The sequence below is a fragment of the Amblyomma maculatum genome, chromosome 1 (assembly GCF_055883805.1).
Source record: "Amblyomma maculatum isolate TAMU_Amacu chromosome 1, ASM5588380v1, whole genome shotgun sequence".
NCBI lineage: Eukaryota > Metazoa > Arthropoda > Arachnida > Ixodida > Ixodidae > Amblyomma > Amblyomma maculatum.
Genome location: NC_139344.1, coordinates 147,223,154 through 147,238,849, shown reverse-complemented (window position 1 = coordinate 147,238,849; position 15,696 = coordinate 147,223,154). Strand labels below are relative to the sequence as shown.

Sequence of the window (15,696 nt, the reverse complement as noted above, 5' to 3'; positions counted from 1 at the left end):
CACAACATCGCCAGTGCATACTGCGTAGTTCCAAACGCTGTTGATCCACAGTACTTGAGGACTCCTTGAAGAACATCTCAGCATTTGACATCAATACACGACGTTTCAGTAAACACAATAGGCTGTTAGTAACAGACTGACCATGATCAGAACTGGAAGAGAAAGCGGAAAGAGCCAGCAATCTGAGAGAATTTTAGGCTTTACGAAAGCTTCCTCAAAGTGACACGTCCTTCCTCCATTTCTCCGCGATCTCAATACAGTGCTTTCTACATATCCGTTACGCTCAGCGGTGTCATACTTACTGCAGAAAAAAAAAATACGGAAAATCATTGCACACAAGAGACTGCAACAACTTCGGCATGAAATATGCATCCTGAAAGGGACTTTCTCCGTCACTTCAGTTTTGACTCCCTAACAATGCTGCCGCTAGTTAGAATGCAAGTTCAACTACGTTAGTCACAACACTGGTCAGAAGCTTTCAAGATCGTAGGCTTCTCTGGACAACATTCGCAAGGACCAAAGAATTGTGTTCGGGGTAGAAGAAAGATATGAGGATTTTTTTTTTTTTCTTTTCTCATCGCTGTAGCTCCAAAGAGTCTCTCCTCGGTTTTCAGAAACACGCCAAACGGCGATAAGCACGAGACGAGGAAGTTGGCCCTGTCGAGTTTGCCTCTGTTTCTGTTGGAGTTCCGCGATTTCGGCAACGTTTAACAGCTTTGCTAGCTCGCATCGTACACGTGGTATCGCACGCTTTGATCCTCACTGTAATCTATGCCCTCGCGCCTGTGGCTTCAACAACGCTGCAGAGAGCATCTCGAAGAGTACAAACAGTGGCTGGCGATGTCACGTGACTTGTTGGCCTTTTGTCTGTTCACGTTGTCGCCCGAAGCACGTGCGCAATACCGTGCCCAGAGAGAAACGAAGAGGGGAGTGTGTGGAGAGGGCGGCAGGAGGGGTCCGTCGAGCGCTACGCCTGAACGGGGACGGCCCAGGGCTTCGAGACAGAACAACGGGGAGGAGGTACGGAATGCATCCGCTTGCGCGTGTGTGTAGCAATGGAATGCCCAGTGTATTTTGCCGTCGTAGAGCATGGCGCGCGTGGAGGGGTAGGGGGAACGCAAACTCAAAAGGGCCGAGGGCACCACACATATCACAGCCCAGGTATCACTCGCGTGGTTCCCCCGGCCCTCAGCTGTGCCCGACGGCTGGCGGGGGCCCGGGAAGGGGTGGAGGGGGCTCGCGGCCGCGCCCCAGAAAACACTGTACACTCACGGGCCGAGAGCCGCGGGGGGGGGCCGAACCAATGAAAACGAGGTTACACGAGGGAGAAAACAGTTCCGGCAGTTCGGGAGGTCGTGGAGGTGCACTATCACAGAAGACATAACCAACTCGTGGATGAGACAATAAGTTACGGGGAAGGGGACGAGAGGGGAGGGCATGGACTAGGGGTGCGGGCGGCCTCAGACGGCCACGTTGTCAGGCGACTGGACCTCCAGTTCCTTGCGGTGGTGCGCCTTTAGGTGAGCCTCCAGCTCGAGCGATGAACCGCAGATCTTGGCGCACAAGTTGCAGGCCATCTTCCAGGCCCAGGCGCCGTTCTGCGGCTCGGCCTCGTCTCCCGGCCGGGGCTCGGTGCTGGCGCCCTGGATGACGGAGATCTCGTTCGCCTTCGGTCCCAGCATGCCATTCAGGTAGGCCGGCCCCAGGTAGGGGTAGAAGAGCTCGTGAGGCGGCGGCGGCGGCGCAAAGTCGGCCTTGGGCCCGCTTAGCAGCGAAGGCAGCTCGATGGACATGCGGCGGCCGCGGCGTGAGCTGCCGTTGTTCCACATGTGCGTGCCCATATGCACCTTAAGGTTGCCCTTGGTGGTAAAGGCGCGGCCGCACACTGAGCACTTGAAGGGCCGGTCACCAGTGTGTGTGCGCATGTGGATCTGGAGAGAACTAGAGCTCGAGAAGGGCTTGTTGCACACGTGGCACACGTGCCTTGGCAGCCCAGGAGGCCTCCGAGGCGGATGCTGCTGCTGCTGTGGCGGCGGCGGCGGCGGCGGCGGCCCGCTCGGCTCCACCCTCTTGGTCCGGCTTTCGTCGGGGCTGGCACCTGGCCGCTGCTCGGAGCAGGGGCTTGCAGAGCGCCCAGGGCTCGGGGCCGGACTCGGTCCGCTCGCCCCGGCACTCGGAGTGGCCGCGAACAAAGTGGCCGGCAAGTCTCTGATCTTGTGCGTCAGCATGTGCTGCTTGAGGTTTCCCTTTGTGGAAAAGCCTCGCTCGCAGACGCTGCATTTGAACGGTCGCTCTTTGGTGTGGCTCCGGTAGTGGATCTCGAGAGCACTGTTGCAGGCAAACGTCTTGAAGCATATCTGGCATGTAGTGTTGGGGCGGCCGGGCGCGGCGCCAGGAAACGGCAGACCACCCAGCGGCGGCGCAGCGAAGAATCGCCCAGAAAAGCTGTCCGCTGGTCGACCGAGCAATGTCCGCGGCGTAAGGTCTAATGGTCCACCGTTCACGGGCGGTGAAGTGCCGCCAGATGGCGACGGCGCCCCCGGCGTCGACCTTTCATCGCCGGTTGATAGTTCGGACCCAGCTCGAGGCGAAAATGCCGGGGACCGCTGCCCTGTTTCTGGTGTTCGACCCAGCAGAAGCGACTGGTCATCGAAGCGGCCAAAGCCAGACGAAAGACCCATGCCAAAGGGACCAAAGGGCAATGCCGGCACTTGCAATGACGTCTTGATGCCTTTAACCTGGTTTTCGAGTGCTGCTAACGACGTCAGCTGAGACGGCGGGCGCTCAGGACTGAGTGGTCGCATCAAAGGCTGAGGGGAGGGCGACCGACCCTCTTCTTTTTTCTGCTCGGGTGCAGGTGAAGATGGGGAGCTCGGCGGAGGAGACGAAGACGTCTTTGGTGGCGGTGTTGGCCTCTGCGACGTTGCTTGAAAATTTTGCGTCGCATGTAAGCTTTCAGAGCCGTGCATACGGACATGTTGCTGAAGCACAAGGGAATTGGTGAACTGTTTGTGACAGACAGGGCACTTGTGAAGTACGCGTAGCGGTGGCTTGACTCTATGCACTCCCATGTGTGTCTTAAGATTTCCTTTCGTAGTAAACGCGCGACCGCAGATTTTGCAGCGGAATGGCCGTTCACCAGTATGTGTCCGGTAATGCATCTGCAAGGCGCTGCGGCAACTGAGCACACGATGGCATATCACGCATTGATTCGGGTCACTCAGCTTGTGCTCGATATTGTCCACCAGTTGCTGCAGCTTGGAGGTCTCGGACGGCCTCGTCACCTCCATGAGGGTTTCCCACGAGTTGTCGTTACTTCCAGGCTTCGGCAGCAAGTCTTGGTAGAAAGCGGGATCCGCATGGAGTGGAACTGCTGCATCTGCGGTCGTCTGAAGCGTCGAGAAAGAGCCGCTCAAGAATGATCCACCCGATGTGAACGGCATAGAGTCGTCGGCAGAACCGCTCACCCCGCACGAGTCCCTGTCTTCGTCAGACAGTTTTTCATCTGCGTCATCCTCTGGCTCGGCTTTCAGGCTCAAAGGGCGCTCGCCTTCAAGCTCTGCCGACATCATCGGTGTAGTCAAATTGCTCGTCGTTTCAGAGCCAGGAGACGTGCTTCTGGTTGCACGTAATGCCAGAGTACCGCTGCAGCTGGGCCCGACAAGGTCCTCAGGCCGCGGCGCCGCGGCCTTGACCAAAACTCCCAAAGGTGCTGGCTGAAGTGGCCAGCGCAGGTTGTAGCGATGGCGGCGGCGACGACGTAGCGCCGGAGGGCGATGTCGGGCTGCGATCCCCGGGAGGCTCCAAAGGCGGGAAATGCTTGTCCAAGTGCTCCGGAACAGGATGCGGGTTCATTCGCACGTGTGGGTACTTTGCACGGTGTCTTTGAAAATGCACCTTGAGGTTGCCCTTCGTTGAAAACCTGTTCCGCAAACGTTGCACTTGAAGGGTCTTTCCCCGGTATGGGAGCGAATGTGGATTTGCAGCGCGCTGTCGCTGCCGAACACCTTGCCACAAAAGCGACACCGGTGGCGCAGGTAGGCCTCGTCAGGTCGGCCGTCGCCCTTCCTGCGCAGGCGGCTCGGATCCGGGGAGCCGAGGCCGTTGAGCAGAAACGAGCCGCCGCTCATGGTGTCCTGCAGCGCCTTCTCGGTGTGCCGCTGCAGAAGCTCGAGCGTGTTGGGCTCGTCTGGCGGTGGCGGCCCCACTGGCGGCGCCACCAGCAGGCTGCTGGCCATGGGCTCCCCGAGCGGTGACTCCGCGGGCGGCTCGGCCGGCTCGGTCTCCTTGGCGGTGGCTAGGTCGACCACGGTGTTCGGCGGCGGCGGGGTCGCGTGTGTCTGTCCCGGGGCTTCGGGGCTGGGCTCGATTCTCGGCGGCGGCGGCGGTGGCGGCGGTGGAGGTGGCGTGCTGTCAGCCGCCCTGGTCAGGTTCACCGGAAGTGTGGGCGACGCGCCCACGTACGCCTGCAGCTGCTGGATGATGTGCAGCTGGACGACCTGCTGCTGCTGGAGCGCCATCAGCGCTTCGTGCAGCGCGGCGATCTCGGCAGGGCCTCCGGTGCTGCCGTAGGCGAACTGGGCCACGGCCACCTTGGTGCTCTGCAGGGCCTCCAGCGCCACGTGTGTGGAAGGCAGTCGTGCAGCCACTGAGGGCTCCTCGTCCACCTCGGCCGCGTCCGACGCCGATTGGCGGCCCGCCGCATCGTCGTCGCTGCAAGACAGCCGGCTAGGCGTGCTGCCCGGCAGCCCCATAGACTCGACGCTCGGGCAGCAACGCTTGTGGGCCAGGAAATGGTCGAGCGTCGGAAACTCGGCGCGGCAGCGGCCACACACGTGCTCGTCGTCGCTGCTCTCTTCTTCGCCGCCAGTGCTGCTCCCGCCTCGGCCCGAACCTGCGCAGCAGACAAGACACAGCTGTGAGGGACGCTCGTAAAAGCTTGCGCCTTTGTTTGCCATTAGCACAATATCTCACGCAGATCACTATTTGGATCGCCGTGAGCTTACTCCGATAAAGCGTTATTTTACTTCTATACAGGTCCAAGCTTTACTCGAAACGCCACTTCCGCACACGCAGGTGACCATATAATCTCAACAGCAATAAGGAAAGCATAAAGACCAGCGCATAAATGCAACGAAACGCACTAGTCATAGTTTTCGTTTCTCTTTTTTGTATTATTCTATTGACATAAGTCAGATACAACCAAGGTGCGCTTAAGACGGGATCGGAGCTTCTTTCAAACACCAACACGAAAATGAAGCTTCTATGGTTTTTCCGCAGCAAATGAAAAAAAAAACGCTTTATGTATTGAAACAGTGTCATTTGTTTTATTTCGCCGCCTACCAGAACAATAAAAATATTTCAAACTGTAAATTTCATGCACAGTCAATATACAGCAAACCCTTGTAGCGAAACATGCACCGAAAGCATAATAAGTAACAGAGAGCTGTTCCGCAATCTAACTGCGCTGCCGTACGTATATATATATATATATATATATATATATATATATATATATAGCAGTAATCAACGCATGCACATTTCTTGAGTTTAAATTGGGAGACGAATGTGAAGTATTATACGATACTACTGAGGAAACAGTGAACGAAGTGGTTCAATATTCCGAAGCGCACGAACATTTTTCCTTTAAAGTTTGTCCTATGCTGGCATTGAGTAGTTAAGACTGCTGTAGAAGAAAACGAGGATCGCTTTTGACGATGGCAATGCACTACACACATCTCGAGTGGAGATGCGCAGGTATATTGATTATTATAGCAGAACTTTAGAATTTAAAAAAAAAGCATTCATAAAGAACTTCCTATTGAAAAATGCACTTATTCAAAATTTCTGCGCAAGGATCCTAGGCATCGCATGGTGGAGCACGAAAGGAGCACTGGAACACTCAAGAATAGTCACAGTACGCCCAACAGATCCTAAAATGGCTCACTTACGTTACATTGCACCCTGATGTTAAAATCAGATGCTGCTTACTGCGCATAAATCTTGGGACAAAAAACTTGGCCTCCCCCCTCCCGTTTCCCGAAGAAAAAAAAGTTGGCACTTTTAAATGAATATAACGTCAGCCTGCCCATAATTACCGCAACAAGAAACGTTCGAGTAATTGTATTCAAAGCAGGACAACCACGAAGGCTGGTAGAAATTGCCAAGGCCAGTATTCACCAGAAGACCCCTGCAGGGTTAGCGCCTGTGGCATCACTTGCATGTGTTCAGAGGCACCTCTGTTCTCAAGCGTTACGTGGTAAGTACGGAGTGGTGGAACTGCGACGTCGCTGCTTGTAGACCGGCCAGCACAAGGAGCGCGGTAAAAGAGCAGTAAGCTGTCAACAACGGCGTCCGAGGTCCTTCCGAGAGTAATCGCGATGCAGCTTCGTCGGGCGCGCTCAACGGCACTCGGAGAACATCATCGCCGCCATCAGCCGGAAGGCGGCGGGGAGGAAGCACCCGTTTCCATTTTGACGACCATCGCGCAAGTGACGCGGAACGCGCCGAGGAAACGCAATTAGGCGGCACATCCGTGCCCCCCCCCCCCCAAAGAACAGGACGCGCTGTGCAACCTGCCCGCACTTGGGGCATCAAATAACCCTGCGAGGAAGCCATCTCCGGAGAAAAGCGCCCTGAGTCTACGCGCAGTCGTATAAGAGTGGAATTGTGATTCTGGAGAGCAGCGACTCGGATGAACGCACATACATATAGATGCATGGGTAGAGGGTGGAAAGGGGAGCCGCGCAAACCGCTCATGCCCAGATGACAACAACAGCAGCAGGAGCGGAATAACACGGGCCGACGCGCCACCTCGGGCCGCAGCCAGCGCACTATCCATCCGCAAGATTGGTACGCTTCCGAGGCGCCGGGAAGGCTCCCCGTCCAATGGGCTCGGAAGAGTCGTCAAGCGCGTTACTCCGAGGCGGCGCCCAGCATTCAATATTTCACGTGCGGAGAAGTGATGCTGCGAACGCTCCGGCCACAAAGCGCGTATAAAGCGGCAACGGGTTGCCCGCTTTCTGGGGGAGCTGCGCGCCGAACACCGTTAGCGAAACCCGTGCCGCGCATACCCAAGCAGCCCAGCTCGTCGGCGTGCGCCCGCTTCTTTCCTCGGGCTGCGCCTCCCGGTTCTTCTTCCTCTCGCCACCATCTCTTTTTTTCTCCCTTCTGATTCTCTCTTTCCCTATACGTGTAGGAGCTTTCTTTTGGCGTGTATTGCACGCGTCCCTGCTGCGAAGCAGGCCGTTAATGTGTTCTATCGGCACGGCAGTGGGCGGTGGGCCAGGATGGGCTGGCATACAGTGAAAGCAGTTATGAGATCAGTATAGGTCAGCGAAAACAAACCAAAAGTGCGTGACTTTCTGGCGGAACAGATCGGATCAAATCACCAGGAACAGAGGCAAATGGAAAACTGCGCCCGATCCTGGGAGCTCGCGCATGCGCTCCGTGAAGCTACGGCGACTTGATGGCGTCCTTACGATGGGCAGCACATTCGCTTCGTTTGATTCCGTTGGCGAAGCAAGCCCGATATACTCCCGGAGGCAGCAATACAACTCCGGCCCTCCATCAGGAATTCAGGTGTCCTGATTAGCCCTTTTGACGCGGATGGTTCTTGCGCCCTCGTAGACAACGCACAGAATATTTCCGAAAGAGTTGAAATGTGCCGGGGCGCTGCATGCGGACAGGTAATAAAATTGCACCAAATTAATTGCACTGAAAACCTTACCGCGCGAACCGCAGGAGCATTTATTGCAATTCTTTATCTCGCTCTCTGTCTTCTCACTCTCTCGTCTTACTCTATACTGTCGAGGCTACCCTGGAAGCAGTGGTAAGCGCTGTTCGGCCAAGATTCCGTCCGGCGCAGTACGGGACGCCACAAGCTGCACGCCCCGTTACTTAAGTCTGTATTGATAGGCTTCTGTATCTCTGGGCAACGACCTTTGGCAGCAGCTCACGTCGAAAAGTTAAGGACTCTTTTCCAGCCTTTCCACTCATCGCCTGTTGCGGTTTATGAGCCTCCCCTACATGCAGTAACACGGAAAGCCGAGATAGTAGGTATGCCATTTTGTGGAACACGGCGGACAAGAAGGAAGACAGAACAGGTCCCGTCTTCCTTTTTCTCCACTGTGTGCCGTGCTGTTTCCGCAAAAACGTACTACATTCAGCGTCTGCAGCATAGGTGCTCCTTGTGAGGACGAGGGGGTTGCCAACGGCAAGTGGTTCTAACCGTGCAAGAAAACGCCCGTACGCACCGGATTAATATGCACGCACACATGACTCAGGGCCGCAAAAGCATGCTCGATAAACTCAAAGTGCAGAAGATATCCTACTACGCAACCTACGAGTAATGACACAGTGCAGTGAACACTTGCGTTCGGAGCAACAGAAGCAGAAAATTTAACAGAGAGAGCGAAGGAGAGACGCCATCAAGCTCTACTTTGCGCCCTCGCACTCGTGTAAGTAAGCCATGATGATAAGTGCTATACGGTGGTTCTTCACGAACTTCCACTGCCGTCGATCTCCTCAAGGTGATGTCATCTAAAACACGTCCCCGCGAGCATTGTTCCCTGTTAGCTACGTATCACGGCAAAGAAACTTTGCGGCGTACGTCGACCGGGCTTATTATTCAAATTCAACGGGACGAATATTCTTCCCGGGTTTGTCACCGCTCTCGTCACAGAGGCTCGGCCTTCCGCGCAGAATCTGGCTCGGTGTCGGTAGCCCCGATGACAAGTGCGGCGGAGAGAGCTATGCGCCGTAGCTGCGAGACGACAGAGCGCGCCTCGATCAAGCGCCGAGATAGGCATCGGCAGCCCATTCTCGGTGCGCCGGGCACCGCCGACGTGTCCTGTCTCCACATAAAAACATGAGCGGCACACATGACAAAGAGCAGGCCGTTTGTCGCCTCCTCAGACGGCCTCTGCGTGACCGAGCCGCACCCGCGTTGTTCGCCGCCGCAGGAAAGCGAAACAAGAAAGACGAAAAGGGCTGGAAAATATATTCGCCAGATTAAACACTTGGCCGTTGTCTCGGCAGCAGATCGGCCGAGAGGCAAGCGGACCACGTAACAACTAGATCGGCCGCGCAAAACAAAAAGAGACAGTCGCGGTGGGAGATAGCATTTTTGCGGTCGTGCCTCTGCGACGTTTGCGCAGACAGCCTTACACATTTAAAGTTTTTATCAGCAAAGACACAAATGTAGCGTACCGTTCGAGATGCTACGCCTCCCGTCGACAGGGCCGGCGTGACTCCAATAACGAGGCCAGGACAGACATAAACCTCCATTTGCGCGCCACCGCCTCTGTGGGGCTATAGCGTTCATGCGTGGCCCGCTCGGAACGTTTCGCACGATGGGAGTTGCCGCGTGTACTCCGTTGTGGACTTGAGCTCCGTGCCAGGTAACCTGTCATCACGACAGGCACGAGGAGAACTACTATACGATGGATGTTCAAGAATGTATGCTTCCTGGGCTACTCTCAACCTTTTACTAAGTAAGGGATTTCAAAAGCATCACATTTACATTCAAGGAATACCCCCTTTCTCATGCAGCAGCATATCACTTCAGGAACTGTCCGTACCAGTAGCCCTCCGTTACCGTGAGCGCTGCGCCCCCCCCCCCCCCAGCTTTTCAGTCTTTGTTTCACCGTTTCTCCTCTCTCTCTCTCTCTCTCTCTCTCTCTCTCTCTCTCTCTCTCTCTCTCTCTCTCTCTCTCTCTCTCTCTCTCTCTCTCTCTCTCTCTCTCTATCTCTCTCTCTCTCTCTCTCTCTCTTTTTTTTTTTTTTTTAGTCGGAGGCGTATAACACCCCTCCAAAAATATTTCTGGCTCCGTCGCTCTTAAAGCGCTGCTGAAGCTTCGTTCTGGCCAGTGCCCACAAATATGCGGATTTAACGTTAATGGCAGCAGTGCAACAATAGCTTTTAAAATTAACTACACGGTGCCCAATGTCATATCTCCTTATCACAAATAGAGGTAACTTTACAGTTTTTTTTTTTCAACTGCGATCATCCACTATGCGCAGAGGCCGCGCATCTAATGCTACCAAGACCTCACCTACCAACGATTTTTTTTGTTATCAGCTTTTCTGTGGCCTCGCCCAGAGTGCCCTACTAAACAGTCAACAACGAGGCGAGACGCTTCATACGGAACCCAAATGCAGACATGGAACCACTGCGCAACTAAGCGTTCTTGACACTCCAGTTTCTCAGCTGATTTCTTCAGCAGAATACATGAAAAGACTAGAAGCAACAAATGGTTTGGTTTGGTTTTGGTTTGTAGGGTTTAACGTCCCAAAGCAACTTAGGCTATGAGAGACGCCGTAGTGAAGGCCTCCGGAAATTTCGACCACCTGGGGTTCTTTAACGTGCACTGACATCGCACAGCACACGAGCGCCTTGCTTTTCGCCTCCATCGAAAAGCTGCCACCGAGGCCGGGATTCGATCCCGCGTCCTTGGGAACAGTAGTCGAGCGCCGTAACCACTGCTCCACCCCGGCGGGGTAGAAGCAACAAATGAGAAAAACACCTTCATGTGAAAATGCAATGGATGATAAACTATCGAGTAATTAAGCCACGCCAATTTATTCCAGTACAACTGTATCTATAGTAATAAATTTGAAAGAAGAGTACTGCAATAGTAATCGATGACTTTTCTGTAACTGCGTCCCCTCTGCTGTAATACCGAAAGAGATGCAGGTATGTTAAAGAAACATTTATTTTCCGAAGCAGTAAGTGACCACTAAAATCCGTGATATTCCAGAGGAAGCAATTGCATTGATCGTTACTTCTTTTCCGTAACGTGTACCAGGCTGCTTCTAAACACATTGAGTGGCCTAGGATTACGGCCACCTTTATTCTCCTAATGTTAATGAGTAGATGCTTCTTACAAGTAATAAAACAGTTATTAATTGATTGTATAGCTCATTTAGAAATTTGCGGCAATTGCCTTCTTTCTTTTTGTTTTATTGGTCACATATCATTTGTTCTAAATCTTCTTTTATGCACACCTCAGCGACTCGGCCAGAGACAATCGGCCAGCGACTCAGAGACAAATCTCACAGGTTGAATCATTAAAATACTTGGGTGTATTATACCACTCCCAATTAGACTGGCGGCCTCATATCAAAAGTAATTGCCTGAAAGGTGAGCGAGCCCTTGGTCGCCTGATTCGAATTAGCCATAAGAAATTCGGTATGCGTAGAGATACCCTTTTGTTTCTCTATAAAACTTATTTGAGACCAATTCTGGAGTTCGGCTGTGTTCTTTTCTCGGGCAGTCCTATTTACAAACTACGACCTTTGTTGCTACTGGAGAGGCGCGCTTTACGACTATGTTTGGGGTTGCCAAGAGCAGTTTCAAATGCAGTCCACTATTTAGAGGCCCGTGTACGTGACTTGAACTCTCGATTTGAGCTGCTAACTGTGCGAACCTTTTTAAGAGCACTGGAATCTGTGTCTGGAGTGGCTTCTCCCATTTTTATTACACACCAATCTCAGTTTCTAGATTATCATTGGCCGCAATATAAGCAACCACAATTTGTATTTACTCAGTCCTTGCTGTCCAAAATTGCAGTTTCGGTTAGGTCAGTAAGACGTGTTGGCAATGTTCAAGCTACTTCCACACTGTGCTTTGACCAGTCGTTGCCATCTAATGTAAAACACTTGACTACCACGATAATAAAGGGACACCTTGAAGATTATCTATTACAATATCCACGACACGTACCTATTTTCACAGATGCCTCACAACGAAATGAAAAAGCAGCAATAGGGATTTACTCCAACGCACTTGATTGGAGTTTTTCTGTACGGATCCCTGATTACACACCAATATTTACTGCTGAATTGCTTGCAATTGGTTTGACCCTTCAAAAAGTTCCCGGTAATGTTACTCACGTAATCATACTCTCTGACTGCCTGTCAGTCTTAGCAGCATTAGAAAGTCCGAAAATGCGTCTTTTGAAACAAACCCTGATGTTTTTCCTTCCGATACACTTACAGGAAGTACGTTTTCAGTGGGTTCCGGGACACTGCGGCATCGCTTCTAATATAATGGCGGATTATTTAGCAAATTCAGCTCTCAGTGGGCCTGTTGCCGATGTTGTACCCAATATTATCTTGCTAAAAATATCCCGTTTTGAACGATTTCAAACGTTAAACTCCTTGAGCCATGAGCCACTCCTTGCGACTACGGATTTTAATCATTTAAATTTCCATTGGAATGTCCGATGTTGTACCTCGAGGCAATGTGAGGTTTCCATGACGCTCATGCGTTGTAGAATTCCTTCCCTCAATCTTTATTTATGTCGCTCTGGATTCACGCCGTCCAATCTTTGTGCGTCATGTAATGACGTGGAAACAATTGAACATTACATCCTCTCCTGCCACAGGTATGCTACTCAGAGAAGACATTATCTAGAAATACCTCTTGCTCGCCTAGGACTGCCATTTACAGTTCCTGTCCTCCTCTCCTTTGGTGCAACCGTCAAAGGGTATGCCCTAAAACCGGTGTGTGAATTACTTCATAATTATAATATTGCTACTGGAAGATTTGTGTGTTAGCGCTGAGCTGTCTGAATTGTATTTTTTCTTATTGTTATTTTTAGTAATTTACAATTGTATTCCTTTTTTTCATTGCTTTCTAGTACATCGCCTTAAAATTTCAAGTTATTTCAGCAACACTAGCTCCTAATTAGTAGGTTATTTATATCATATAGTCAAATCGACATTATCAAGAATAGTATGTCACCTAAAACGATTTCTGGCCAATCCCCCACTGTGGGTATGTGCCATTACAACGAGGGAGAAGAAGAAGAAGAAGACTCGGCCTGTGGCATAAGAGACAAAAACCTAGCAAGTCTATTTTTCAACATCTTGTACTGGTAACTATAAGCATATCGCTGCCTTTCTTATGTTGTCCCTTACTCTGGCTCTCTCCCTTTTTATACAAAATTTCGGGTTCGGCTCGCAGACATCGCGTGTTAACCATTCCTCTTCATTCTGTAAGATTACTTTTCTTCCTTAATGATTGTCCAGTCACTGTCTTTATCTAATGAAGAAGAATAATTGAAGTATCAGCTAATTCTTCGTTGCATGCTTTCTTTTTAAGAATGACTGATACGTAAGGCATTACTGTTACGGAACATCATGTACTAGTCGCTTGTGGCAGCTAGATAGTATATTGCTAAATTTTCTCCCTTATCGTTATAAATTATATATATATATATATATATATATGCGCCGATCAGTTAAGGGAAATGAGGGTGCTCGTTATAATACATGAAGGAAAGAAGCCAACAGTCGGCAAGGCCAAGGAAAACATTGGGGATGGTACTTTATATGGTGTCCCAGCTAACTTGGACCAAGATTTTAAATAATACGGTTAGCCCTGGCAGAGTGATTCAGAAGTGTTCAGTGTCGCCTATGCTAACCTCTAGTATTTTTGTTCAATACAGTTATTGAATTAGTCAAGAGCAATTAGCTATTTTTGCAATTGTTGGCTTGAGCGAAAAAGTGTCAGTGCAAAAGTTGCAATCTTCTCGAAAAACAGGTAGCTACGTTGTTTCCATCAAACTAGCGTTTACGCAAAGTGACAATTTTACCAGTCGAAAACGATGCCTGGCGAAAAAAAAAAAAGAGAGAGAGACTTCCTCGTGACTTGAGACGTAACTTTCGCTTCGAGTTGCGCCCGAGATAACAAAATCTGTTTTTCATTGCCACGCTCTCTACGATGAAGCTGGTTGTACGCACCTGTCGAATGATTTAAAGTAACAGCTGGTCACGTGACAGCATTTTTTGAAGGCCTATATATAAATAGGGCGGCGTAAGTCGTAGCGTGGTGGAAACAACGTAGCTATCCGTTTTTCGAGAAGATCTATAGTTTTTGCGTTGACACTTTTTTTCAGGCTAATAATTACAAAAAATAGATAATTATGCTTTATTAATTAATTAACTTTAGTGAACGAAAAAACACTGGAGGTTAGCATAGGCGACTCTGAACAGCTCTGAATTGGTTTCACTGTGCTGGGACTAACCGTATTGTTTTTTTAATCTTATTGCACCTCTTAGGACAGCCTGTCGGAAGATTCGGAATGGCAACGAACGAAGCAGCAGCTGTTATTATACTGCAGCTTTCTTATGACTCATATGAATTATACTAAACTTCGACACCACAGCCATCGCTGGGCTGTTGATACCGAACTACAAAAGAAGATAAATTAGATCATTATTTTCAGGCTGCAGGCAGATCATATGAACTGTGATTCATGTATAAGTCGTGCTCATCATTTCAAATAATTAAGGATGGAACCAAAATGTCGTATTCACAATCATTCGGTTAGAGTAATGATTTCCTTTCTTTCAAAACCTGGACTCCCAGGCTGTTGAAATTTTCCCCTTTTTATTCTCAGGCTTGCACGCACTTTCCCTAAAGTCTTTTGAGGGTGAAATTTGTTTTATATGTGGTATTCGGTAGCATTGCAGAAGAAGAAGAAAAAAACTGCCCCTTTAAGGGTGAATTATCATGTCTAAAACTGGGTCCTTAATTGCAGCCTTTGAAATGGGTGTCTAATGGCCTGCCATACCCGCGCAGTGAGATGTCATCATCATCATCATCATCATCATCAGCCTGACTATACCCACTGCAGGGCGACGGCCTCTCCCATATTTCTCCACTTAACCCGGTTCTGTGCTAGCTGCATCCACTTGACCCCTGCGAACTTCTTAACCTCATCCGCCCACCTAACTTTCTGCCGCCCCCTGCTACGCTTTCCTTCCTTTGGAATCCAGTTAGTTACCCTAAGCGACCATCGGTTATCCTCTCTTCGCACTACATGTCCTGCCCATGTCCATTTCTTCTCCTTAATTTCCACTAGATTGTCGGTAATTTGAGTTATTTCTCTGACCCACTCTGCACGCTTCCTATCTCTTAATGTTACCCCTACCATTTTTCGTTCCATAGCCCTCTGGGTTGCCCTCAACTTAAGTAGAACTTTCTTGGTTAGCCTCCACATTTCAGCCCAATAGGTGAGTACAGGTAAGATGCAACTGTTATATACTTTCCTCTTTAGCGATACCGGGCGATAGCGATACAGTGAGATGTGATGTGCACAATTCCCGACTGATTTGCATACCTTCGCACGTCTTGACAGCTCAGTAGTCGCACAACCAATGAGTATTTTAAAGTTCACTGATCGTTTTAGCGGTTCGTGCAAGCTAAGCTGTCTGTACGAACAGCTGCCGCCCACCTGTCTCACTGTGCCCACTAAAATTACAGCCCCTTCAGCAATATTTATGACATCCAGATGTGTGTTTTTTTGTTTTCAAGCTGTGTCTTTCCCTGTTTGCAGTGCAATCGCATTTTCGACGCCTGCATAGTGTTATCGTCACCATTTTCTCGGACCATAGTAAAACAAAGTGAAATAAAAAGCAGAGATCCGCCCGACGAGCCACCTTTAGCCGCCCCGCTCCCATGTGAAACGAAATTACCTCAATGGAACAAAGTAAAGTTGAAGGCGCAATTGGAATGTCTTACAAATCTAGTAGGGCGAGAAAGTTGAGATACAGAAAACCTCACGACCGCGAGCCCTATACCCGCTATACCATTTGAAGCCAGGCGCTTAGCATTTGAGCTAGAGCAATTCAGTTATTTCGCGAATTTTATGGTGCCCGCAAATCGCAGTCGTAGCTGCATTCGTC

The 15,696-nt window shown here is 50.5% G+C and overlaps 1 protein-coding gene across 1 annotated transcript in view; it reads right to left on the bottom strand.

Moving 5' to 3' along the window:
* Nucleotides 1-1,323: 1,323 nt before the first annotated feature.
* Nucleotides 1,324-15,696, bottom strand: part of LOC146204273 (sal-like protein 1) — a 151,090-nt gene continuing 136,717 nt past the window's right edge. Inside the window, 3 exon segments of the mRNA XM_084586350.1 lie at nucleotides 1,324-3,722; nucleotides 3,724-3,929; nucleotides 3,932-4,894. Coding sequence (XP_084442476.1) covers nucleotides 1,461-3,722; nucleotides 3,724-3,929; nucleotides 3,932-4,894 — 3,431 coding nt within the window. The 3' untranslated portion in view covers nucleotides 1,324-1,460.